Source organism: Calliopsis andreniformis, unplaced genomic scaffold (genome assembly GCF_051401765.1).
Source record: "Calliopsis andreniformis isolate RMS-2024a unplaced genomic scaffold, iyCalAndr_principal scaffold0022, whole genome shotgun sequence".
Lineage (NCBI taxonomy): Eukaryota > Metazoa > Arthropoda > Insecta > Hymenoptera > Andrenidae > Calliopsis > Calliopsis andreniformis.
Window position 1 is genome coordinate 10,210,160 of NW_027480432.1, and position 26,910 is coordinate 10,237,069.

At 33.8% G+C, this 26,910-nt stretch overlaps 1 protein-coding gene across 4 annotated transcripts; it reads left to right on the forward strand.

Annotated features, from left to right (window-relative positions):
• The first annotated feature begins 234 nt into the window (after nucleotides 1–234).
• On the forward strand, nucleotides 235–26,910 carry Oatp58dc (Organic anion transporting polypeptide 58Dc). 4 transcript variants are annotated; one of them, XM_076390652.1, is made up of 9 exons: nucleotides 235–769; nucleotides 915–1,170; nucleotides 15,586–16,196; nucleotides 17,700–17,809; nucleotides 21,983–22,437; nucleotides 23,635–24,310; nucleotides 24,733–25,117; nucleotides 25,581–25,682; nucleotides 25,809–26,910. In XM_076390652.1, exons 3-9 carry the CDS (start codon nucleotides 15,866–15,868, stop codon nucleotides 25,928–25,930), a joined length of 2,181 nt encoding a protein of 726 aa, XP_076246767.1. In that variant the 5' UTR covers nucleotides 235–769; nucleotides 915–1,170; nucleotides 15,586–15,865; the 3' UTR covers nucleotides 25,931–26,910. The 4 variants fall into 4 exon arrangements, with proteins under 4 accessions (XP_076246767.1, XP_076246766.1, XP_076246768.1 ...); XM_076390651.1 differs by having other exon boundaries at nucleotides 235–1,170; XM_076390653.1 differs by lacking the exon at nucleotides 915–1,170.

Here is a 26,910-nt window from a genome sequence, read left to right on the forward strand (position 1 = left end):
ATTGTTTAAGTGTTCAGATTTTTCTGGCCACCGAATGTGCAGACAGTTTGACTGGCTACCTTTGGTTGATGTCACTCAGTTACTGTGCACATGGTGTTAAGCAATGTTCAGATAATCAACGAGGACTTAACTATCGTTGGATAAAATCGAAAGAAATACACTGTTTCTTCTCTATAAGCTCGCAACTTCGTGCATCGACCCTAGGAACCGATTTCATCTCTAATTTCTGTCTCGCTAAAGACAAAAATGGAAGGAAGTCCAGGAACAAATGCAAGAAACAAAAAAAGCCGAGTTGAATTTACATAAAGACTACTCTGTACTACTCGAAGAGAAGCCAAGAACTCTTCGACGACCACTAAGCAGCCGGATTTCCGTACAGTACACCTGCAAACAATTAAAACGAAGAACCACTGAAGACGCCTTCATGTCCTAACAAAGTGTCTCCAGCCTAATACCTCCCAGCAGCAGAAACAACTTCGCCCAGTGTCAACAGGCTCGATAACCCTATCAGTGGAAAACACAGCAATAGAGGACTCGATCGGAGGAATCTCGAGTTCCGTTACACGATAAAGATCGTTCCCCTGGAGGGGTCCAATACTCCGGGATGGTTCCGTTAAATCCCCCGCAAATAGGGCGTAATGCCCAGAGAGAAGAAAGGGGTTTGGCCTGGTCGTATGGAAAAAAGAAAGGAGGAGGTATACTTAACTCAGCCGATCGGCGTTCTGCTTGATTCCCTGGGAGGAAGAGAAAGAGCGCCGCTGGAAATGGGGTAAGGTCTTAAGGCTTGTTTTCAGGCCTCCATCCCGAATTCTGGGGGTCGTCGGCGCAGAGACCTTCGGTAGTCAAGGGATTACAAACCCGCGAGCCCGAAAGTAAAAAGAGAGTTTTTGTTTGAGAGCCTTTTAATTTTTAAGCCCAGCCAGCCCGAGCTAGGAGACCCGGCCGCGTAATGAATTCCACGACGTCCTCGTGACGTCAGGACGTCTCTATCGATCGCATCCTTGGACACGCTCTTGGAGGATGCGCTTTGGCATTACCAGGGGATTAAGTGTTCTGCTTTATTCTTCCGTAAATAAAGAAAAATCACGGCTACGATCCTCCTGCCCTTGCTGTTATCTGCGTCTACTTGCTTCTCGGCTTCGTACTTTCGACCAGACAGGCTGTTGTTCGGTGAGCCTCCTGTCTGTCGAATACCTTGCAACTTGGCACCTAGGTCGGTTCATAGGGAACATTATCGAGATTAGAGGTGTCCATGTAGCTCGAAAATAGGATCTGAGCTAAGCTTCATTTGAATCGTTCAAGCCAAATCATGTACCTGTATGTTCATGTAAAGTTAGTTATTTGAGTAAGCTTGATTATGTATGTTTATCATAATTATAATATTAAATTTTAATAATAAAGTTTGGCTTGAAGGTTGAGTAACTCGAAAAGATTCAAGTTATTGGTTTCAAATGATGTAACTCGAATGCAACCAAGCTGTTCAAGCATTCAAGCGGATTAAATTTTTGTAAGTTTGTTCAAATATTCAAGCCATTTGGAAAGTCAAATACTTGACTTGGTTTAAAAAATTGTGTTTTGTCATGCTTTGTATTTCAAGTACTTGGACAGCATTAATCGAGATAGTGGTAACTCCTTTTTGTTTGAAATATATTTTTGAAGAGAGTCTCTTTTATATTTTTTTAAGGTTCAGAAATAGAAATTTCGTGAATCAGCTTTTTTGCTTATGTAAACGTCAACTGACTATGATTTGAAAGGTATTAGAATGATAAATAGCAATATGCAAATCCTATAAATATGTCTTATGTGCAATGCTATCTTGTTATGAACTTATGATTTGATATAAGTTCAAACTTGAAAAATGTAGGAAACTCATTGTTAAGGTCACTTTACGTGTTAAAAATTTCAGTTTGTTATTTTAAGGGCAAGGGTTTGGTAATTATTCGAAAATTATATTTCTTATTATTTTTTTACTTTTTACATCAACTTTTTTATTATGGTAACGTATTAATAAGGTCCCTCTGACGTCACCTTTTTTTTAGTAAAATTGAAATTGACAAAAAATGGCAATAATCGATTGAACGAAGAAAGTAGAAAAACCTGAGATTTTTTAACTTTTAATTTTATTGAGTATGGTTTGGTTATGTAATTTTATGAATTATATAAATGTATCGTAATTGCATTTTTATATAACAATATGACAGGATATAACAAACTATTTATAACCGTTAAAATCTTATCGCTGTCTTTTATATCTTCTAATTTGCACTCTCATTTTCAACAAATAGAAACCAGTTATCAGTGCATAAATTATCTTCAGAAAAGTAAGCTTGCACCTCGTTGCAGGATAATTGTATAGTAAATACTAGATTCTGATGTCTTCGTCATGTTTCTTTAAATAAAAATCACTTTATAATTTCCATTTTTTCATAGAATACATCTAACGTTCTAATTAATTATACACCTAAATTATAAAAAGTAGTTGAAACTATGAAATTCTCTGTAAATATGTTATATCATTACCAGTCATTACATTATTTTAGATATACGTCTAATTATGATGCAAATTTAGACTGAAACTTTCACGAATTTGGCTATTTTCCTCAGAGCCAATCATACGAGGCGATGCAAACGTCTGACAGAGAATGCACAGGTCAGCTGCATGTCGGGAAGTTTTGTCGTCGTGTGTACCCAGTGCATTGTGCATGACCCTGACCCATCTTCCATATAGACCTCATCAATGTCTTCTAAGTCGAAGTACAGTCCGATCTAGACTGTCCTTGGAGATGCGCATAGGACAAGGATAGACAGATCCAACGTGGACTACCAGAACTGATCGGTTTTCAGTCCCTTCCTACTGCTTTTTGGACTCCACTTTTCCATTCTGAAACAAATTCTGTGACTAATCAATCAGAGTTCTAAATCAGCGTTTATTTCATCATTTTTCGTGCCATTGAAGGAAGGTGAAATATTAAAATTTGAGTTTAATTATTGGTAATCAGGAAAGGTGACGAATATTTCACTTTTCCTGACTTCTAAATTAGATTTACTAAAAGTTAGGATATTCTGGGGGTCTTGTAGAGACACGAAAGGTTTCTCTGAATTGAGGATTCGTGATAATCAAAAGCAACGAAATGGCACTTGGAACGAAAGGCCATTCGCCCGTCGAGAAAAACAGCGATCAGCATTAACTGTGGGTAATAATAATGCTTCTAATGCAACTCGTCCGTCCTTGATTCTTCTATTCTACGAATGCTGCGTAATTTAGCGACGCAAGTGGGTTGTAACGTTCAGCGCGCTTGGCGAAATTTGTCAATCCATTAATGTGACTCTCCAGCCTCACGTCTCTCTATTTATCGAATTTGCACAGGACAAATAACATTATTGAGACACGACTGCGATACGATTAACACGCTTTACGTCTGGATGCTTTATTTTTTTCTTCATTGAAGAACGTCGATATCGTTGTGTACACTGTGGTACAATGACTGCAGAAATATCTGCGCTATCACGGAGAGAATGAGAACTAAATTTGAGCGGAGACGAGAGACTTGATGGATAAAGATGGATTAAGCCAGTGTGAATATACAGGCTGATTCATAAATTTGATGCATGTTGATACTTTGGGGATGAATTGCTAAATAACTAAAAACTGTCATATGAATGTATAGATATCTATTTTTGAAGAATCAGTATAAAAGAAAACTGGATCTTTGCGTGAAATGATTAATTCTGGAAAAATTATGATTTTTAAGTTATGTTATTGTTGCAGCAAATGAGTGTAATGAAGAATCCAAGGCAAGAAGGATATAAAGCGAAATGGGTGTATATTGAGAAAATCAATTTTAAACTTTTATTAAAACTTGAAATTCGGTAAAAATTTATTAAATTTATTATATTTATATATTAAAATATATAACGTAAATATTTTAATTGGTGAATAAGGACTTTTAAGCATAGTGTCGCTAATTTTCATTATTAGTCTCAAATTTAACAATGTTGAACTTTAAAATTTTAGAACTTTCAAAGTTTTAAATCTCCAAATATTTCAAATTTTATATTTTCAAAGTTTCCAAATTTACAATGCTTAAAATTTTTCAATTTTTTGACGAATAACCTTTGAAAAATGCAAAACATTCAAATTTTTGAGATCTTCAATTTTCAAGTTTTTGACATTTTAAGTATCTCTTTATATTAATTTCTGTTATAGATTCTGAAACTCTATATTTGAGCTTTAAGCAATCTCCTAGTGTTTGAATAACTATAGCTGGGAAGGAAGACACGATGAAATATTATAACGTATATTGTATTATAAAAAATTTTTAACAATTCACAGAAATTTGAAAATCCTCGTTATATATTCTTCAAAAAATATATTTACATATTTATTATTTTTTGTAACAAAAATGATTTCATTTGGTCTATTTTCATTCTCAATTTCATTTGAACTCCAAGTAAGTGATACTTCAGAGTGATTATAATCATTTGATTAGTCACTGTTATACTGAAGTCTGCAGTAGCGTGTGTTGAGTATAAAGTAGATATTTTGAACATTTTCTTTAACCATCCATAACTCAAAAACTAATTGTAATATACACAAGACATGGGTTTACATGACGTTTTTATCTATTGTGGCGAGTAGATACCTGGTATGTGTTATTCCTGAATGCATTCCTGCATTAACATGCAGTTATGAATCAGCCTATATGCGATTCTTTGTCGAACGAAAGTTTAAAAGATAAATGATAACAGAAATATAGTACATATAGAGGGCATTCGGTTATTCACTGGCCTCCTTAAATGAGGCGACTAAAGAGATAAAATGGAGGAAAGAAAGTTGTATAAATAGGGTATAAAAAATGAATATTAGTAAAGATAAATGTCATCGAATGCTAACATTACTACTATCGCAATTTTATAGATAATAGTATGTATATCGATTATACAGGTATCATATAATGTAAATAGAGCAGCAAATGGAGCATTGCTATTAATGGCAAGCGAAACACCGAATCTGTAGACAAGATGGCAAACTGTAATAGACAATAATGCCGATTATATTATTGATTAAAAAATATAAACTTTTTTACAAACTTGCTTTTACATTTCATTTCAAATACGTCATTACTTATGGGAAAATCTTATTATAGGTGACATAAAGGGATTATAAACCTCTTAATGACGATTAAACAGGCTAGTACCAAAATAAAGGTTCAAAGGATAATATGATGTCTGTAAGGTGGAAACTGACTCAAAAGCGTAGAGTAGGACCTATATGTACAAGGTGTTCGACAATAGATGTCAGAAATTTAAAAAGATGATTCTACATGTTTAAATAGGACGCAGATCAAGAATGATATTTGGGACTCTTTACCTCAGTTATTAATTGTTACAAAAATATCTAAAATTCGCATGATATGTGTCTGATTTAGGACTTATTCCATCTGGTACATATATGGACGTGACGTCATTTCCACAGCACTGCTAGCAATATCCAAACGCACCCTCAGTCAAGTCAAACACAACAAAATCAGTAGAATAAGTTCCGAGTCAGATACATTTCACGCTTCTTTGAGGTGTTGTTACAACAATTAATAACTCTGAACGAAACCCCAAACGCAATTTCGTTTATCTTCATTTTCATCTTATTTTTGCCTCAAAGTTCTCGATGTTACGATTTTGAACGAAAGAAACTGGTAGCAAGACCTCATCTAGCCTGAGGGTCTGAGAGTCAATGTTCGAAGAGAAACTAATGGTACTTTTTTATTTTATCTGAATGAAGTAAAGTCATTTTTCACAGAGAATTGTGAGCAACTAGACTGACACGAAACAATGGCATACTTCTCTTGTTGGGACAATATCTGTTGGGGGAAAGTTGCCGAATTTGAAAGAGTGTTCAGGTTGGATCATTTTGTAATGTATAAACAATTTGCTCCACATGACAAGTAAAATGTATTGCTTATATACATACTAAGTTAGTTAATACGATAATCACTAGCATACAATACCACTCGATGTTTCAGTAAATGAACGCAATCTGTTTTAACAATTGGGAATCTAATATTTTAGCATACGACTGTAAGTTCTCTAGTTTTTCTAAAGCAAGAAGTAAGACTTCCAGCTACATACATAGAAAGTACATCTGTTCAGCTACAATTTACTGTATTCATTTTTAAAGTTTTACGAAAAATTAAGGTTAGGTAAAATATTTTTAATTATTTAGCCAAGTTGCCTAGATTGAACCAAAAGTAGTTGTTTGCATTGAACCAGTTTAGCATAGTCGATGGTAGAATTTTACGAAAACAATATCATTTTGAAAACCAAAGGAAAGAATTCTGAATGTTTCTGTACCTTATGTGAAGGAATCAAGGAAGAAAATATGATAAAGTGAACAAAATGTTACAGTTGGGTTCATACGCCATGTACAGGAGTATATACGAAATTAAAAAAATATTACTTAGATTGCTGAATTTTACTATGAGATTTTGCAAATTAAATATACTGGCATCTATGTAATATATTTTGTAAACTTGTTAAGAAAACTTTTCATCATTTTTACGCTTCAATCCAGTGGTCCAACTTAGGAAACCAAAGGTCCATCCTAGGAAAGTAGTTGCTTTGAGTGGGTTGATGTCACAATTATAAAAAACTACTTATCTAATTTTTTATATTATATTTTGGGAAAAATTAATTACATTGTCTTGAAGACAATTGAAGACAAGTGTTAATATTCTTTTCAGCTATTTTTTAAATATTCAAAATATTCCATTACTAGTCTACAGTAAAACATATTTTAGTGGTTCAAATTCAATAACATTCACCTATTATATACTTAACAAAATGTATGGTTCAACTCTAATGGATAATGTTTTCTAAGTCTTTCAACGTTCTAACTCTGAGGGAAGTAAACGATACTGTAGCATATGGAGTTGTCAAATGTGCTCCAGACTTAGGGTATTTAACACTTTCTTATCATGAAATGAACTGATGCAAAATAAATTTATTCTACACGCCACTGCTTTTGCAAGACTAATTACCCTTAAATTGTGACGCATGCACTTTGCTTAGAGGGATAATAGATATTTTACGTCAGCATTATAAATCTAGACTTATTCGATCTTGCAGTTAATCAGAACAAGTCGCGTTCACTTTGAATCTCGGTTGATGCAATATTACAAAAGTTGATTAATAAAGATCTTGTTTGCAAAATGCGATAACTCACGTTCTCGATTGTTTACTGGCGCGTCTTCACATTCTTTACATATTGTATTTTTAGAAACGTATATATTCGTTTAATTATTCGACATCCTTTGATGTTCGAAAGTACAAAAGGTACATTTAAAGTAGACAATTTTGTCAGATTAAAATAGAGTAACTGTAAATTCAAGGGTCATAAACAATAAGATGAGAAGATAAAATCAGATAGGTTAAATGTGAAAAAAAATTAAAATAGAAACACAATGTAGTTGCATAAGAGAAAGAAAGAAGGCGTTTCATATGAAACTTATTAAAAGGTCCTGCTGCCTAATTAAGAATTCATTTAAAATTCGACATAATAGACTAATAGAATAATAGAATAATGTAGAATAATCAGCTAACTGTAGAAACGGAAGAAGAAAGTGTGATCATGTATATTTTTATGTTAACCATTTTTTAGATTTAACAGATTTGGATTACAAAATAATAGCATTCCAATCCTTAGTTTATATAAATTTCTTTTTAACAGCAATTTTTGGATACATATTTTTAAATTTTCGGGAATTTTATGAGAGTAAAATATTTACTGATACTGATTTTTTGGGTACAGATCATATTATCAACATTTCTCAGTGTTAATAACATAAGAAATATGATAAAATAATCTGTTCTATTTCAGACACGTGATATTAGACATTCTTCTCCGAATATACGTTTTTGGTCCTTATTTTTTTTAAATGTGTTGTTTTTTCCGTTTTTCATATCATAATCTGGCAGCTTTACCAAAGCTTTAACATGCAATACTAAAATTTCAATTTCGAATTGAAAGATAATTCAGAGAAATATTATTTAAGCAAAGCAAAATCGATGAGATATTTTAAATCTGTGTACTCCGAGTTATTTTAACTTTAATATTTCACGGTGAGACGAAAAACCTCCCGCTGTGTATATTATACTTAAATACTGAGAAGGTAGGACACCTTTTATTTCACTGTATCCCAAAGCATTAATTCAATCTCCATTTCTCAAGAATACAAACTTTACTGACTAAACAAATGAGATGTAAACTCAAATTTTTTAAGAAGATAACATCACGCTCTTTTCGCTTATAGTTACAGGTACACATATTTAGAACTTTATTTGCTCATATTTCATCTTCTATTCAAAATACCAGGTCGCTCCATAATGTTCTCCCGTTTTAAAATCGAAGAAAGGGTTTAATAATTATCCAAGCAACAAAAGATGTTTAAGATGTTCAATAGACCCGCAAGTAGCTATTAATTCTTCATAACCAAGTCATCTCCAGAGATTGTAGTACCTATTTATGGCACGACCAAGTGCTTTTTTACGTTAACTCTGCATCCATTGGTACAGCATCACCTCAAACAGCATTTGCAACGTCTCTTTCATCTTTGATTGCGCGACAGACTGATTCCTCAGCAGCTCATTTCTCTTTTAAAAAACATTGAGCAGCAATTTTGCATTCGAAAGTTTGCCTCCAATTACGTCAATTAATTTTCCAGGAAGGTCCGCCCAGAGGCGTAATCCATAGGCTTGTGGTTACTCAACGAGTACAGATCGTGCTTTTACGACGTTTACTCTTCACGCTGCGGCAAGGGTAGACATAATTAAAAATTTCACGCTCGTGTCAGGTGATTGTTCTGTTTGTTGTTTTGACATGGCAGGTCGGTAGTTCTCGCTTGTCATGCGTCTCCAGCGGCGTTCCACGAATGTCGCACAGCTCGAGCGCTGGGGACCGTAAACAACAGAACCTGGCGCACTGGTTCGTATATCAAGATGGATTTTCAATCCTCTTCCACGTTAGCGAGCAGACGTATGGATCTTGGGCACGGGCAAAGTCACGTTCACTCGCGTATGGAGAGGTGTCCTTTGCCACGTGCAGAAATCAAGATGCACGCATATTATATAGAGAAATTGATTTCAGTCAATGAGAATTTATTTTAAATGAAAAGGGAGGTATTTGAAAGTGGTTTGAGTAAGAAATCTAGAAAATTTGAATTTTTTACTTATTTAATGCTGCAGTGGTTTACAGTCGGAACTGTGTGATAAATTCAGTGATTGTAGACTTTTTACTTAGACTTTCAGGATTAATTTCAGATTTACTTTTGGAATAAAAGATGATTATAGTGGTCTAAGTCAGAAATATAAAAAAGTTGAATTTATTACTTATTTAGTGTTGCAGTGATTTATATTACAAAATATGCGACAAAATTAAGTTTTTTAGTTTTCAGAATTAAATTTTGAATAAAATATTTCACTGCTATGACAATGTGTTAAAATTTAAAAAAACTATATTTATCTCTTATTCAATAATACAGTGATTTACATTAAAAACTATATGTGATAAATTCATTCTTTTATAATTTTTGAGATAAATCACTTTAAGAATTTCACTTTTGGAATAAAATATTTTTTTTTAATAAACATCGACGAAATATAAGTTTAATTAAGGAAAAATTTATTTCTTCTTCATTTTGTATTTTCTTTAATTGCAACTTTAGATATGTAATTGATGGATTGGAAAGAGTAAGATCAAAATGCTCCGTTCCTCTAGTGACAAGCCAGGATTATGTATTAATTTACAGCTGTCTTATCGTAGATGTAAATTTTCGCTAACGAAAAGTATATCGTGTATGTTTGCACATACATTGAATGTCATAAGAGGGATATTTCTTACGAGTCATGTCTGAATTGGCTAATGATGGTTTAATGTCTCGTTCATTTTCTTTTTTATGTCGCATCGACGTGATTTTGGCGCCACTTTTTATGCTAAACTAAACACTTTTTAAATATGGCGATTATTTTTTCAGGACTAGCTTCTTAAAACTCCATTTTAGGAATGTCCTTCTTTGCTTTAATTTCAATCTTTATCATTACAATTAAAACCCTATATTACGCAATTTTTGATTTCGAATGAAATAAAATACCTTTTTTCTGTAATTTGTGATAGAAAATGGAAAGAATATTGGGAACAAAATTTGGATGTTGCGTATCTGCATCACTATGCCTTGTAAGGTTAGAATTTAAAATAAAACTCTATTTTAATATTAGGCATTTTGTGGTAAAATATTCTAAGAAAAGTGAAATGTAGTTTTCATTTTTTGCTGTAGGAAAACGTTGACATAATCTTTTTAAAATTTGATATTTCTTGTTTCTAAGATCGAATAAAGCGCGTTTCAAGCGCCTTGTCATCAACTCCCAGTGGACACGTGCATTCAGAATTCGAGCAGGCAATAATATCACTTAATTATCTCGTCGGTCGTGATAACAAGATTTTAATCAGTTTCACAATGTCTTCCATTATTTGTGCCTCAAGATTACCGAAAACTGTTTGTTTAAGTCAAACATTGCTGAATATTTTTGAGAGGAATCTGTATAGACACAGAAGCAACAGGTAAACCATCTATTTATAACGATCTGTGATTTTACAATTATGAGATATTAAATAACTTGTAGACTTAAGAACTTGAAGTGTATATTAAATATTCTAATTTCAATGAGAAAGTTTGGAGAGTTGAAGTTATAACAATAAACGAAGAATGATATAGTTGATGTTATAACAGAAAGTAGGTAATAAGCTGAGTGTGAAGTTGCCATTTTATTTGCAATAGATGGTACGTATTATTCTTAATTTTGTCAGAAGATATTGTAATCAAATTTTTTTGGTTAAGATGACGGAAAATGAAGGAGACGTTTATGAATCATACTCTTTTGAATTGTTTATTGAAAAACAATAATTAACAAAGATACTGCTGTGATAGGAGATCGCATATATCTTGTCCAATGAACACTGTCCAAACCAAATAATTCACCTGTCAGCAAAAGATTGAATAGATTTTAAAAATAAATTACAAATAGGTGTCATTAATGTTTTGGGTCACAGTGAAATTATAAATTTTAAGTAGAATTCTAGCAACTGCTTAGAAGTGAAACGTTAATTCTAGAATCACTTAGCGATGGTTTGGTCTTCGATAAACAGCTTCAACCATAGGTAATCTCACAAATTATTACAATTTGAAGGATCAATGCAAAAACATTATGAAAGAGGCTATTCCTTCTTTATAGATATTTACATTATGCATTTTTAAATGTTTCTGAATTTTGTATCTTAGGATATACAATTTATAATGAAGGGTATCTAAAGAAGACAACTAAAACACGTTTATGTAATGTCTACCTGTATATTCTATACACGCTTTTTATGAGAAAATAAAAAACAAAGCAGATGATAAACATACATTGGTCGTAGAAAAATGCTTCATATTATTAAGCTCGTTATTTATACTTTGACACGAACTGTACAGAGATACCTAGTATAGTTTAACTAGGTACTATAATTTATGTGCTTTTATGTAATACATACATCAATCTCTTGTAGTAGTATTTCTGAAGAAAGATTTCCAAAAATTCCATTTCTCAATTTATCACACTCTGTCATAATTTAGCGGATTATATCTGAAGAAAAACCTTGAAAATGAAATATAAGTTACGGAATTTTTTCACGATAGATACGAATAGAAAGTTTATCAAATTATGTCACGGTAAGATTTGTTATTGTCGATCAGATTCTTTCAATGTATGATTAAAAAATATTAATTACAAAAAAGAAGATATCGTCGTTGCTCGTATGTGTATTTATGTGCAGGTATTTGTAGATATAAAATGGAATAGATTTTAGATGCAAGTAAAAGTAAAGTTCTAAGTAATATCATTTGCTTAATATTCAATATTTTATGAATAATATTTAATTATAGTATTTCTTGAATAATATTTGTATGCGAACTTCTTTAATTGCTACTGTTTTATAATCAAATATGTAATATTAACTATTAGAAGCCATTAAAAACAACTACATGAAGTTAATTTTTAAAACCGCTTGACTTTTTTCATTTAGACTGAAAAATTGTTATTAATCAATGAACAAATAATTATATGTATAGTAATACCGATATCTATTTTATTAATTAGTATTAATATTAATATTATTAAGAGTGTCCATTATTTAAATGACATTTTAAAAGAATGATTACTTAAATAATCACCTTATTTAGCTGTAAATGATATCGAAATAATTAGAGCTAGTTTATTAGAACGAACAAATAATTTCATTAGATAGCTTGTAAATGAAATAATTTTTTATTCTGTTTTGTATTCAAATGAATAGCTTAGGAAATTATTTTTTACACAACTTTTGATTCTATTACATCAACTCTGTTATAAACATAGATTTTAACAATGTGTATCATCAACACAAGTTTACGTCAAATTTGTCGTTTCATATAACAATTAACTAGAATAATAAATTATTCGAAAATAATTTACTGGATGCCCCAATAAAATAAAGTTGTTTTTGGAAACTATTTCTGTGATGAAAACAATAAAACAATTTAAATACTTTACTATTTTTAATTGTTGTTTTTTATCTTCACGTCAAATAACAGTTGCCCTACTTTTTAATACTTTGTTTGCCATGTCACCTATGTGAGGGTGCCAATTTTTACGTGATTTTGAATAAGATTAATTTATATTTAACTTATTTTATAAATGTTACTAACAAAAATAATAGTGGTAATTAACTATTGGAAAAAGAGAAATATTATAAAATGAATATGGAAATAAATTAAGAATGATTTTTCAAAAATCTGAATCACTGTCCATGTGATAGAATGTTTAAGTAGTGAATATAGGAACATATTAACAGAGTTTAATGAAGATACAGAAAACCCTAATTAATGGACACTTCTTTCAGAACAGAAAAAATTGATTAAATCTTCTCCAACAATTTTCGTCCAAGAAAAATTCCGTCTTGCCCTCAACTCTGCAACTGGACATAATTTCTCAATATTTGATTTCTTTACCACTTATTATCTTCTCGCGAAAAACCGACCCACGCCAGAAATCCCCGAATCCATCGCAGAGATCACGTACCGTTTCAATGTCAAAACAACTACGTCCCAACGACAGCTTATTCGTTCCACGCTCGAAAATTCCATTTCAGCAATTAACCAGCAGCTATTAGCGGTATAGCTGTTTGGTGTGTGCCATTAGCAATGCGCGGGAATAGACGGAAGAGTTTACCGGTCGCGTTGGTGCACGCGTGTGTGTACATCACGTCGGTTCTATTAAATCATAATGGGTTCACAATGTGAGCCTCTGCTCTCGGAGGTTGACTAGAAACGAGTATAGACACCATGCCCGAAGCCGAGACCTCGTCTATCTCGAGATCTCTATCTTTCGACTGGTCCTCCTCTGGGTATCCATCTCCTGCGAAAAACGCACGGTTAGAACGCGGAAATACAACTGAGCGGGGATCCGTCACCTTCAATGCCAGCCATCTTATGAGATAATCGGAGGAAATTTCGTCTAACGTACGCTTACTTATGTTATTGTAATTGTCAGGAACTTTGTTATTACTTTACCTTGCCGGACGTTCTTTGTGCGGTGACTCTCGGGCTCCTTATTAGCATTAAGCCGACGTTTTCCAACGCGTGATTGTTCCTGCCTGACCCTATTGCGTCAATAATGCATTATTGTGCGCCGCTGCAATCGTATTGCATTTTGATAACGTGAGATAAACGGAAAAGAAACGTCAAGTACCTTGCCGCGGTTTTACAGTCAGCTGCATCGTGTCCTCACCAACGCCACTGCTCGCGCGTGTATTTTGGATTCGGAAGTCTGTATTAGTCCGATCTAGGTAGACGATTCTACGTACGACATTAGTCTACTTCTCTCTAATGGTGCGATGTTTGCGATGCTGAAGGATTTACTGTCTCTAGTCGAGAGCAATTCTCATTATCTTCCTCCGATTTCCTCATTATGAGGCCCGCCCCAGACGAGAAAAACCGATCCAGGTAAACATATGCAGTTGGAACGAACCACGGTTCTACTAACCATTTCCCTCTAATCTCGGAGCAGGTTTAATCGTTCGACTCTCTTTCCTCCGTTGACATCATTTCTTTTTCGTCTATGTCGAATCAATCAGCCACCTCCTCCCCCTCGAGGCTATCATCGATAAGTCTCGATAGCGCGGAGATTATCACTGGCGGATCTGAAAAGACTTCATCTGAAGTGCTAGATGAGGACAGTGTGATAGGCTGTCGCTGGAGGAACAGAGAAATAGAAATAGAAAGAGTGCGTAGGGGAGATCAGGGAGTAGGAGAGGCCGAAAGGATAGAGGGGGAAAGAGACACGGAATGATTGCAAGAGAGGCAGAAAATGTGCCCGCTTGATAACAGCAACACAGACCGAGGTACCATAGATGCATCACAGTTGTCTGCTCCGTGATCCTCCGTCGTCTGATCGGCTCTTCAGGGTCGAAGGTGGGGATCCGCAGGAGGAGGTGCTGGAGGCGGCCTCATCTTTGTTGCATTCAGAAGACGATTACAGTTCGGAAAGAATATCGCGCGTTTTCGTATATTCGCATCTTCCGCGGAACCGTGCCGTAACCTTCTGGCCGAGCGACTCCGTGGCTCTAGGCACTGAGCTTCCGCTCTGATCCACTTCCACTCAGATCTTACTGTCGCTCGGGCCCATCATCGATTGTTTTCACTCGTTGCTCTTATTACCACGGTATGTGTTATTATATTATCAGACCTCTATGCTTTTCCAATTTTTAATTGCCTCGACCTTGATACTCTCACAGTTTCTGTATAAATATGCTTTGACCGAAAGAAGGTTTAGAAGTTTTGAAATTTAGGAATCTTTCAGAAATAAGTGTGTTCACTAAGTTTCCACATTTGTTTTAATTTTGTAAAAAAGGTTTTTTATTATAAGACTAATTAGTGTGAAACGTTATAGTTTGTTACAATTGTACAATTTTGTTTCTGGTTATCTCATCCTAGATGGTTGCAAGAAGTGATTATACATATTTTTCAGTGTTTGGCAGTTGGCACATGGTGTTATGAAAGTATTCAAAATGGACAGTTGAAATTTAGAACTAAACTACTTTTATTTTTGCAAGTGTGTCGAGTATTGAAAGTGAAGGATATTCTGACCATCACTGTATATGTTTGCTTCGAAACATAGATTTATTTATATTCTTCAGCCTTAATATTTCTCTGCAACCTTTTACTTAATATGCAACAATAATTTTCAGACAATTTTCTTAAACTTCTTAGAATAAATCTAACTGCCTGACTTCGAATCACAAAACTTTAAATCATTCAATTTGTTCCCCCCTATAATTTTCCACAAGTCATTTGTCTCTTTCTGACTTCAGAGAGTTTCAAGAAAACGTCACCTAAAATGTAATTCAAAATGTATTTCCCAAGGCTTTTCGTAAGTCCTACTAGGTTCCTCTTAATTTCATAATTTCAACAGGTAGCTAGAGACTTAGCCCATAGGATTCTAATACAATCTTTGAATTCGTAGAAGGAAGGACCCTACTAAACCCGAACCAAGAGGAAAGATCGACGTTTAACCACGCGATAGCGAAACATGGAGAACACGTGACCGTGGAGGAGCAACCGGAAGTCGAGGTAGCGGACGAAGGGGCGCCGAGGAGGGTGGCTGAACGAAAACAAGCGATGCCAAGGGCCGCGAGAACGGCGGAGGTACATCGAAAACGTGCGACCAGCGATTGAGGTCAGAGCGATCTCGTAGCTGCAGAGTGGTGTTGCTTGGTAGCCAGTCAACGTAGACGTTGACAAACATGAAGAATAACTCGAGCAACCACGAGAAGAACGGGCCCGAGAGCCTGAAGCTGCTCAGGGTGCCGACCACACCGCCAACCACACCGACCACCCCCACGACACCCAGCTCCAGGGGACTCGAGGATGTGTTCAAGGAGCTGCCCATCACCGACGAGACGTCCTGCGGCATCTGGTGCATACACGGTCCCACCTTGCAGAGATTCGCGAATAAGAAAGCTTATGTGTTTCTGTACGGTGTGCTCGGATGTATATTCTCGGCCAGTTACGCGTATTTCAATGGCACCATCACCACCATAGAGAAGAGGTTCAAGATACCTTCGAAGACTACAGGTGAGAGTGGACTTTGATTAACTACTTTAGCATGATAAACTTTGGTCAGTAAACGATCATAGAGTGGGAGGGTGGAAAATGTTTGACAATTTGAGTTGGGAAGCAGGAGTCGTAGGGGTGTATTTCATTTTTTTTAAAGTTACATTAATTTCTGGGATTATTAGCGACTCCTGTGCTGGGTGGACTTGTGTTTCTTTAGAGAAGGTCCAATTTGTTTATGGTTTTTAATAACTGGAATATGTTTTTGAAGTCATTCCCATTGTATAATAATTTTTGTGTTGGTGAATGAATATCATAATTCTGTTTCTCTCCTATCAAATGGGGACAGAGATCAAGAATATATTTTATAGTTAAAGTTTCCTCACATAAATGAGATTTTGGTTGACATATTCTTTTAAAATTAAGTATGAGTGGAAAAATTTGGTATTTATGATCTATCCTTAGTCTTGTTAATATAGTCTGTGTACTTAATTTGTAGGACTTAATTAAATTTCCAAGTTTGCCATATCGATATAAGTAAAATAGAATTTATGTGAAAATTTGAAAACTCATGGATAAATATTTTGTGGTGGATAATTGTTGTCTTCTTTGATACACTATTCAGGTGACTATAGTTGCTCCAAATATTCGAAGGGCTGAAGTGATTCACTTGTTCAAAAGCAATTAGGATGCCATGCAGATATCGTAAAATTCTTTTATTTAATGATACTACTTCGCTGACAGAGCTTCTACTTAACAGTATGATTTTGGTTTTAGACAACAGCCAATGTTATGCTGATACAATAAAATGTGAGACTGATTCAATTCTAAAATGTCGAGGCTTATTTTCACCGCAATTCAAGATGATGTGGTGCAATTACAATTAACATTGCAAGACATGTTGAAATATATCTCATAAATGTTTAAAACAAAAATTACATATTTATTTATATTTGTATATTCTTTTAATGAATTCAGTCCTAGAAATTAGTTGTTGAACTGTATTACAACAAAAGCTTAATTTTCTAAAAAAAACATTTATTCCTCCATTAAAATTATTTTTCACATATCATTAATAAATTCGTTTAAAGACTGATATTTCTATAGCGTAAACGTTTTACAAATATGAATGCAAGCAAACCAGAACTCAGCTGCAACTGATAGTGCACTGTCCACATTGTATAGCTTACTATATCAGTTTATTTTATATCACATCTTATAACCTCGCTTATGTCAGCACTACCTAATACGATGATATTCAAGGTTGCATAACTGATTTACCATATTAAACTATATTCATTTAATATAATAGCAAAATATAATAATTCTTCAGTAATCTGTCTTAATACTATTTTAAGAAACTATGTACAAACTGCAGAAAAGCTGGGGAATCCCGAAAATTTATTAATTTACAACCGACTGCGTCAAGCATACAATGTCAGCTTCCATATCATAAATCAATAAGACTGAACGGTATAATTATTTCCGTATATCAGGGACATTAAACGTTTCGTGTTTCCTCAGGTCTTATCACGGTAGGCAACGATATTTCTCAACTGTTTGCATCGGTGGTCCTGTCCTACTACGCGGGAAGGGGTCACAGGCCTCGATGGATCGCCTTTGGAATTTACACCGTAAGTAGCAACAATAGCTTTGCAACAATTCTATCGAAGGGGGATACGATTTTTCGGCGCGCTGGCCTCCCCCCTTTGCCCCTCTTTCGGCCGCCGAAGAATGCAGAGAAAAGTATTAGCCGTCGGCACACGCTCCGAAGAATAAACTAGGAGACGTCATAACCCACCGGTTAGTCGGTTCTTAATTAAATTAGGAAGCGTTGAAATCGTAGCTCTACGCTCATTCACGCCTCTTACCATCGTACTCTCGCCACCGTGTGCTTAGCTAAGCGCTCCATTCACTGAACAGTGAAAAGACGCTGACAGTATGCGTGAAACCGCTCGACTTCACGTATTTTCAATAATTGCTAGGCTGTGGGCTTTTATGCATAATCTTATGAGACATTTCAGTATGCGAGGCATGGCATATGCGAAAATGGATAAAATAGGAAAAATTAAGGGGGAAGCCATTGTGACTTGAAGAGTAATTAGACTGCAGATATTTATTTATTTTTATGTATTTGTGGTAAATTTCAGTATGCAAGACAGCATGGAATTCATATAATATACGAAAATAGATAAAATATGAAAAATTGAGGGGGAAACCATTGTGATTTGAAGAGTAATTAGACTGCAGATATTTATTTATTTTTATGTATTTGTGAGAAATTTCAGTATGCAAGACAGTGTGGAACTCTAGACAAAATATGAAAAATTAGGGGGGAAACCACTGTGATGGTTAAAAGTAAAGGCTATTTTTAAGAACCCTTTGTTCAAATTTAAATTTCACTAGAAAAATCATGAATGCCTTCAAAAAGTAAATGTCTTGTTCACGAGTTTTCGTAAAAAATTCATTGAAAAATATTGTGTACAAGAAATCACTGCGTTAATCACAGATTTCCAAAAATTTGTCGAATATGGACAGACGTGTGACTTTTCACTGCAAGTTCTGAAATAAGAAGTCATTTTCTTAAAGTATAAGACAGTAGCTTCAGTTGCATGAACGGATTTATAAACAAAAGTTTGTTATAAAATAGTAGACCCTTGAAGAAAAAATGTGGAACAAGTGTAAAGAAATAAACACTTTTTCTAATATCTTACAGGAATTAATTATTCAATCAAAAATTCCGTATGTATAACTGAAGAGAATATTATTTGGAATCACTACCTAAAATTTATCATTTGTATCATTGATTGAATATTCTTAATAAATTCGTCATGTACGAATGCATTTTACTTTTCTTAAATACTACTGAAGCAAAATTATCGAAATAAATTGAGAATATTCACAGAAATAATTGATTTGATTTTTAGACGTTTAAAATCGTATTAAAGCTTCCTATGCATTCATGTTCGATTTTGCGAAAATTAGGTCAGATTCTGCGAAAATTTCCCATATTTCTTGAAACATTTCCTTCAAGTTATTTTATCTGTATTTGTTGGCATATCGTATTAGATCCTGGCTATTTTTAGGAAAAAGGGAAAATTTTAGTGATAAAATTTGCTAAGTTTGAAAGCTTTCTTATCGAATATTATAAGTAAATTGCCTTTCACAATAAGTACTAAACCATATTATTTAAAAATCAGTTCCAATTGCGGTATATTATTTTGAACACGTTTAATAAACTTTTAAAAGTAATACAAAAGTTGTATACAGCAAGGATATTTATTACTGATTATCTTATTTAGTATTTTGTGTACCACCTGACCTATACATCAGTGACGCGACGATCTAATGTCAAAAATCGTGAATAATAATAGCTTACACAACTATCTATGTTATTAACAAGTATGTTCTTCAATAATATAAATTATATACAAATATATAGACAAATTTTACAGGTTATCAGAAAATTGAAGTGATACAGTTGCATGACTTACTCTGTATAAAAGTTTATAAATACATTGTAGGTATTTATGCAATTTCATATTTGAATCTAAATAAAAATGTATTTCATCTTTCAAATATTATAGTTTGAAGCCTATTTGTCATAGTTTCTACATTGTAGAATATTATGTGGATTCTGCAAATTTTTATACATTTCAAATTTTCATAAATGCAGAAGACTTTGCAAGCTATCTATAATGTACTTTGAATAGTACAAAATCATATTAAATTATCTAATAATAATAAATATGTATAAACGAAATCTATATATAAGGAATAAAAAATCATAAAAGACATTTCTGTAGGTATAACTTGAGACACTTCAAATTTACAATGTACATGTAAACCTTATAGACGACTGAAGCAATCCCAAATAAGCTTCCAAATTTTAAAACCTCTGTTTGCTTTCAAGATAAAAAATATCTTAGGACGTCAAGTTCGAAACTGTATTTTTTCCAATTTTGGAAACCTTTTACGCAACATTTAAGTATTCCATAAATCTAAGGATTAAATAATTATTAATAATTACGTAATATTTGCCTCTGATGAAATGTCTCGAGGAACATTAGTTTTGATAGATTAAAAGAAATTCTGACGCTATTTATTGCCGTAACTCGTCGAATTAATTACTTTACATTTATCTCGTGTAAGACAGTTGAATGCTCGGTAAATTATTGTCAGAACAATCGTCCAGATAACGTCATAGTAAATATGACTTGCAAACACTTGTAGGCAATCGTATCAGACAATTGTTGCAAATTCAAATATAAGAAGTTAAAGAAGCGGACGACGGCATTTTCCGAGACTGATCTTTATTTGATGGGACAACTGCAGGCACAAGAAAATGTACATTTAATATCAGTGTGATACGCTTTGCAAATAAAATTAAATCGCTACTAGTAAAGGTACAATAAAAATGTAACGTCCGACAAATAAGTCTCCTGTTTATCTTAAATAAATTTGATATATCGGGGACTTTTATATTGCAGTAATCGGCACAGAATAGCAACAAAAAATAATTTATTTAAAAGTTTGAAGGAGCAAAGATGACGTAGGGGACACTATTTTACACTATTTTTTTTCATTTGAATAGTATTAATTAATTATCGAATTAATCAAAACAATCCATTCATGAGAGCTTAGTGCAACAAATATTTCCATTATACTACATATGATATCTTTTTTTATATGAAGGAAATGTGTACAATACAAAATTGACTAGTTTTCGTATATAAATTTGAACAAAGTCTATTTAAAATGAAAATAAGGATTAAATACTTGAAATAATATTTAGAGTCGTTATTTTTAACTGTTATTTGAAAATATACAAAACACTGATTTATTTCAAATAACAGTAATTTCAATTAATGAACTATACATATATCTCATTTTATTTCAAACCTGAAAAGGGTCAGACATAGGATAAGTCAGTATAAGTCTTATTTTCCAAATATTGATAGTGGAATTTTTGAATCTCAATTCTGTATTACAGACTTACGTTCTATCTCAGAGAAATGTTCTTCAATTTACTCACCTTTTGTTAAAAACAGATTCTATATTAAAGTCTTCAATCAAGATATCAATTCGAATGTTTTGAAGAAGTGACTTATGCCATTTATTTTTATACCCACAAATAATTATACGTAATTATTTCAAATAATAGTAAAATGATTAGTTTCAAACTTATTTCCTTAGATAAAATAAAATATTTAAACGACAAAATAGCTATGATAATAAATAAAGCATTATTTAAAATAGTATTTCATATAATGTTATTCTAATTACGCTGGAATTTGTTCATACGTGAACTAGAAGAATCCCCAATTAGAAAAATACGTTTTATTTATGACTCATAAATTATGAGTGCTTAAGTACCACGTACTTAGAATATATCAATCAATTTAGAGACTTACTATGGACCTTGAAAACTGTGAAAAAAATTAGTTTTAAAAATATATCTACATAATGATTATTCCTATTCGGTCCGACTTAGGATTTATTCCACTGTCGACGTACATTATTCATTGACAGGTCAGACATAATCAGTAGAATAACCCCAAATAAAACACTTTTATTCGGACATTTACTCAATAATTCATAAGTAATTTCGTCATTCTTCATTTTCGTTTATTTTCGACACATGGATGAGAATCTAAAAAGTAGGCTTCTCCCTTAAAACTTTCTCATACTCTTCGTTGAATACCTCGTAAAATACACTAGCAATATTTCTGCAGAAAGCTCTAGAACCTTTGTATATTCTTATCAATCGCCAAACTGATGAGAAATTTTTTCATTCGAATTCCCAGGTTGTCCTTTTCTGCTGCCTAACGATGCTGCCCCATTTCCTGTACGGTCCAGGGGAAGACGCTCTTATGCTCACGAAGGAATACGGAGCGAAGCCTCACAGCACGAATACAAGTCATACACCGCGAATGGGCGTCATAGACAAACACCGGAAGTTTCTGTGTCTCGGGAAGGAGAACCGTGAAAACGAATGCGAGGAGGCGGATGGGAATTTCGCGCCTCAAGTGCTGCTGTTCATAGCGCAGCTTGTTTCGGGGGTCGGTGGATCCCTTTATTATACTCTGGGAGTATCTTACATGGACGACAACATACAGAAATCGAAAACACCAGCGCTGATCAGCTTCTCGTATTTTTTGAGAATGCTGGGCCCAGCAATTGGCTATGGTCTAGCCTCGTTTTCCCTCAAGTTTTATATCAGTCCGACTTTAACACCTACGATTACGACTCAGGACCCAAGGTATTCAAAAATTATTATTTAAATGAGAATTGTTATTTATAAGAGAAGGTCTCTGTTTATCTTCTATCTAGTCTTTCATTTATTAGTGTCATTAACTATGTCTGTGTAAGATTCTGCTACCAATTGTTATCAAACTATTATATAATTACAGTTAGGACTATTTCGTTCGACGAAGCTATGTAGGATACATTATAAAGTTCCATGTATATGAATGAGCTATAAGTAATTAACCCTTTGAAAATTAAAGATTATTATTTTCTATTTCAATTTGATACCCTATTGGAAATTAGTATGGAAGTATATTAAGTTATTTAAAAGTTTTGTAATATTTTGTTATAGATACTAGATGTCAATTCTAAATGTATGTCTTCCGATAAAAATGGTATTCATAAACTGAAAATGAGTGTGGCAAATTCGTTTAATATTGATTGCAATAATTGATCGCTATAAATTTAAATTTTGTTGATATCAATTTAGTAAAACTTTACGAATTCTTCGAATAAACTAGTCTAATAATATTGAGAATCTGAAGAAAATGTTTTGCATCAGAGAAAGTAGATGAAAGAATCTACTATATATGTCTCATTTTCGAATGTTCAGTCTGACAGTGAAATAAGTCGTGTCTATTGACAACAAAATTTAACACAGGCATAATTATAGCAACATTTTAAAAAAGGGAATAAAGACAAGCGGAAGGGAATGAAGAAAATTGAATTTCGAATATACAGTAAAAATTTGATTAAAATGAAGAATAATTAACTTATTAAATCTAGGCAAAAGAGTAGTTTTGAATTTATTTCCTTCTCAAAATTATTTATAATTAGAAAATCTAATAGCATTGTGATGGTATCGTTGTTTCATAATTAGCCTTTTTAGTGACAACTCCCTAATCACAGGTGTAGTGAAAATTGCCAAGCCAATATTTACCTAGTTTTCATGAACCACGAAAAAATTTTGTACTCACCATTACCACCATCACGAATATTATTACTGGTGAACGAAATTATTTCCACACATCGACAAATTCTTCCAGAATAAACCAATCAAAAGAAAATTGTATTTTTTTCATACATTCCACAGTACAAAATTAGAAGAGTTTTGAAATCGAAGGATCTATTCGTGGCAATTTAAGCACTGCGTCCTTTGCACTAAAAGGGTTAACTAAATGTCCTTATAAGTTGATTTAAATATCAATAGGTGGCTGGGTGCCTGGTGGCTCGGATGGATCATCCTGGCCTTCCTCCTCTTCATCTTCGCTAGCGTGATCGCGCTCTTTCCAAAAACCCTGCCAAGAGCAGCAGCCCGCAAGGTGTTAGCCTTAGAACGAAACAAATCAGCGAGCAGCATAAAGGGCGACCAGGAACCAGAACTGCCCGCCTCTATTTCAGACATGATGAGGACGTTTAAACGTTTGTTAACGAATACAACTCTGATGTGCAACAACCTAGCAGCAGTCTTCTACTTCATGGGGTACATGCCTTACTGGATCTTCATGCCAAAGTACATTGAGACACAGTACAAGCAGTCTGCTTCCGTTTCCTCGTTGATCACCGGAACAGTTGGTCTGGTCTTCAGTGCATTTGGAATTCTTCTCTCTGGTTTAATTATCTCTAAGTACAAACCCAAGGCTAGATACTTGGCTGCCTGGAACGTAATGGTGGGAGCTATATCGGTCATGGGGATGATCTCCTACGCCTTTCTTGGGTGTTCTGCCAATGACAATCAGATTGCAGTCCAACCGGATGGCGCGTTGAAGACTCTGCTTCCATGCAATGAGCAGTGCCATTGTGACTATGTTACTTATAACCCTGTCTGCTCAGAACGGGGTGAAACTTTCATCTCGGCTTGTCACGCTGGCTGTCGTAATTTGAAGGTTGGATATTATTGATATATTATGATTTTGCTTTTATTTCATTCATGTATAATATTGGAGAAAATAGATTTGCTTGATTTATACTTTAAAAGAAGACATTCAGGATGCTGAATATAATTTTGCATTACAAAGCTATTATTACAAAACATTTTACGAATATTTGAGCATGTTTGATTTTGATAAAGCTCTGTATGAGACAAAGACAAACTATTTCAATATATAGGTATTCAGAATGTATAAAAGTAGTTCGTTTTGAATTAACAAGAAAATACCTACTAACTAAAAACAATTTTAACCTAGGAACTGTGAAACTTTTATTCACGCCATTCAATATACACATCAGTCAAATATGGGTACCATTTTTCAAATTGTATTTATTTATATTTCTTAATAGATAATCGATATAATTGTTTCTCTTGCAGGTCTATCGAAATGGTAGCAAAATATACAGCGATTGCAGTTGCATCAAGAGTAGATCCTCGCGTTCTGGGCTATATCCCTTCACAAACAGTACACCGACGTATCCCACGGAAGCTCCGTTGGAAACCATGGTACCCGATTCGTCTCCAGTTTTGGGCACTGCGACGCCAGGGAACTGTCCCGTGGATTGCATGCACAAGTTTTACATCTTTCTGGCTGTGGTTTGTCTCCTCAAGTTCAGTGGCGCCACTGGCAGAGCGTCGAACTTCTTGGTCTCTGTCAGATGCGTCGACGAGAAGGATAAGACAGTTGCTATGGGTTTTGGATTGACCATTATGAGCTTATTCGCGTTCATACCATCCCCCATTCTGTTTGGTTATATTTTAGGTAAGTTCTTTTATGGAACAATAAATAAAATGTTTGCTCATGTAGCGTATCTTTATGCAAATGCATCTCAAACCCCTGAACATAAGGGGTAAACTGATATATAGATAAAATTAGTAAAAGATTTGTGTAATCGTTTTTCCTGTTTGAATTGAATTTTGGTTATAGAACATATTTTAATATTACTTATTGTCTGCATGTTAAATTTTGTTTAAACAAGCTTTTGACATTATTATTCTCTTATTTCTGTTTTATTTCTGCAAATATAACATACTTTAATATTTATTCAATTGTCAAACTTCCCACATAGTATACTATAGTACGTACCTTTTCTTGCGAACAAAGTAGATTCTTCAACGATCTGTATCTGTAATGAATTCTGTATTCTCTCATGTGTTTATTTAATATTAAATATTAAAATATTATTTCCCATATCCTAATGCCTTTAAAATTGCCTTATGTCTAGATAAAACTTGCCTAGTCTGGGGAAAGACGTGCTCAGGTACAGGGAACTGTTGGCTCTACAACGGCGAGACTCTCAGATATTTGTTGAACTTCACTGCAGCCAGTAAGTCCATGTTCAATACCCTCGAAGTCTTCTACCGCAAGATATAAACTCTCCCTCCGAAATATCAATAATTTTTCCTTCCTCCCACGAGTTAATTTCATTAATTTTGCGATACTCGTTTTTTAGGTTTCGTAACGATTGGTACGCTATTTGATGTGGGTGTCTGGTATTTCGTGAAAGACGTAAAGATCTTTGAGGAGGAGATCGAGCTGAAAGACATAGCGGAGGAACCCGGGGAAACACTTTGAAAGCGAGTCATTAACGATCCAAGTCAGATCGCCTCGCATCAGGAAAGGTGGAGTAAAGGCTCGACACAGCGAAATCGTTGGCAAGAGGAACAAAGAAAAAATGGGATGGGGTCACGGTGGAAAAAGAGAGAGCCGACGAATAAAGACTTTAAAAGTACCTTAAGCATCTTCTTAGATATTTTAAAGCTCGTAGTACCTCAGATAGAACTTACTGTTGGCTAGTTCACGCGCGAGGCCTAGCACTATCACTACCAATGATATCCTTATCGCTTACGAAAAGCCTGGACTCCTTTTACCGAGAAAGAAGAACCTACGTGAAAGTAACTGTAACATTTTACATAAGGAAAGATCCACGTTCTGTGTACAAAGTGTAATATGGAGGAGGAATTTGTATCTATTAGCAAAATGGAAGCATTTTTATTTTTTATTTAACGATACGACACGGCGTGTATTGTTTCTGTAAAATATCGAAACGTTTCAGCGTTCTCGAATAGCATTAGAAGGCGAATCTTCATAAACGAACACATTTACCCCGCATTCGAAACGGATGTATTTCGCGTAATGTATCGAACGATTTAAGTCACGGAAAATTTATTCCTCAGATTATTAAAGGGAAAGGAACTTAATAAAAGTATTTTAAAAATTATCAATAAGGACAGTTTTATTTGTTGTGTATTGATTTGATTCTATATTTGATTCTACATGATTGTTATAATTATGCATGAAAATTTTACAGTAACCAAGTTTTTATTTATTTATTTAAACAGGTCAAGTTCGACGATATATAAAATGGTGTAGATAATATGTATAACATCGTCATAAGTATTATGAAAGGTATTGCCTATTATAAGATTATTTCAGGGCAGATGTTAAAAAGGTTTCGAACATAACTATTACTAATTAGTTATATAAAGGGTATTAATTTAAATGATTTTATATCTTAAACGAAGAAGGTTCTGGACAATATTGAAGCTAATGTA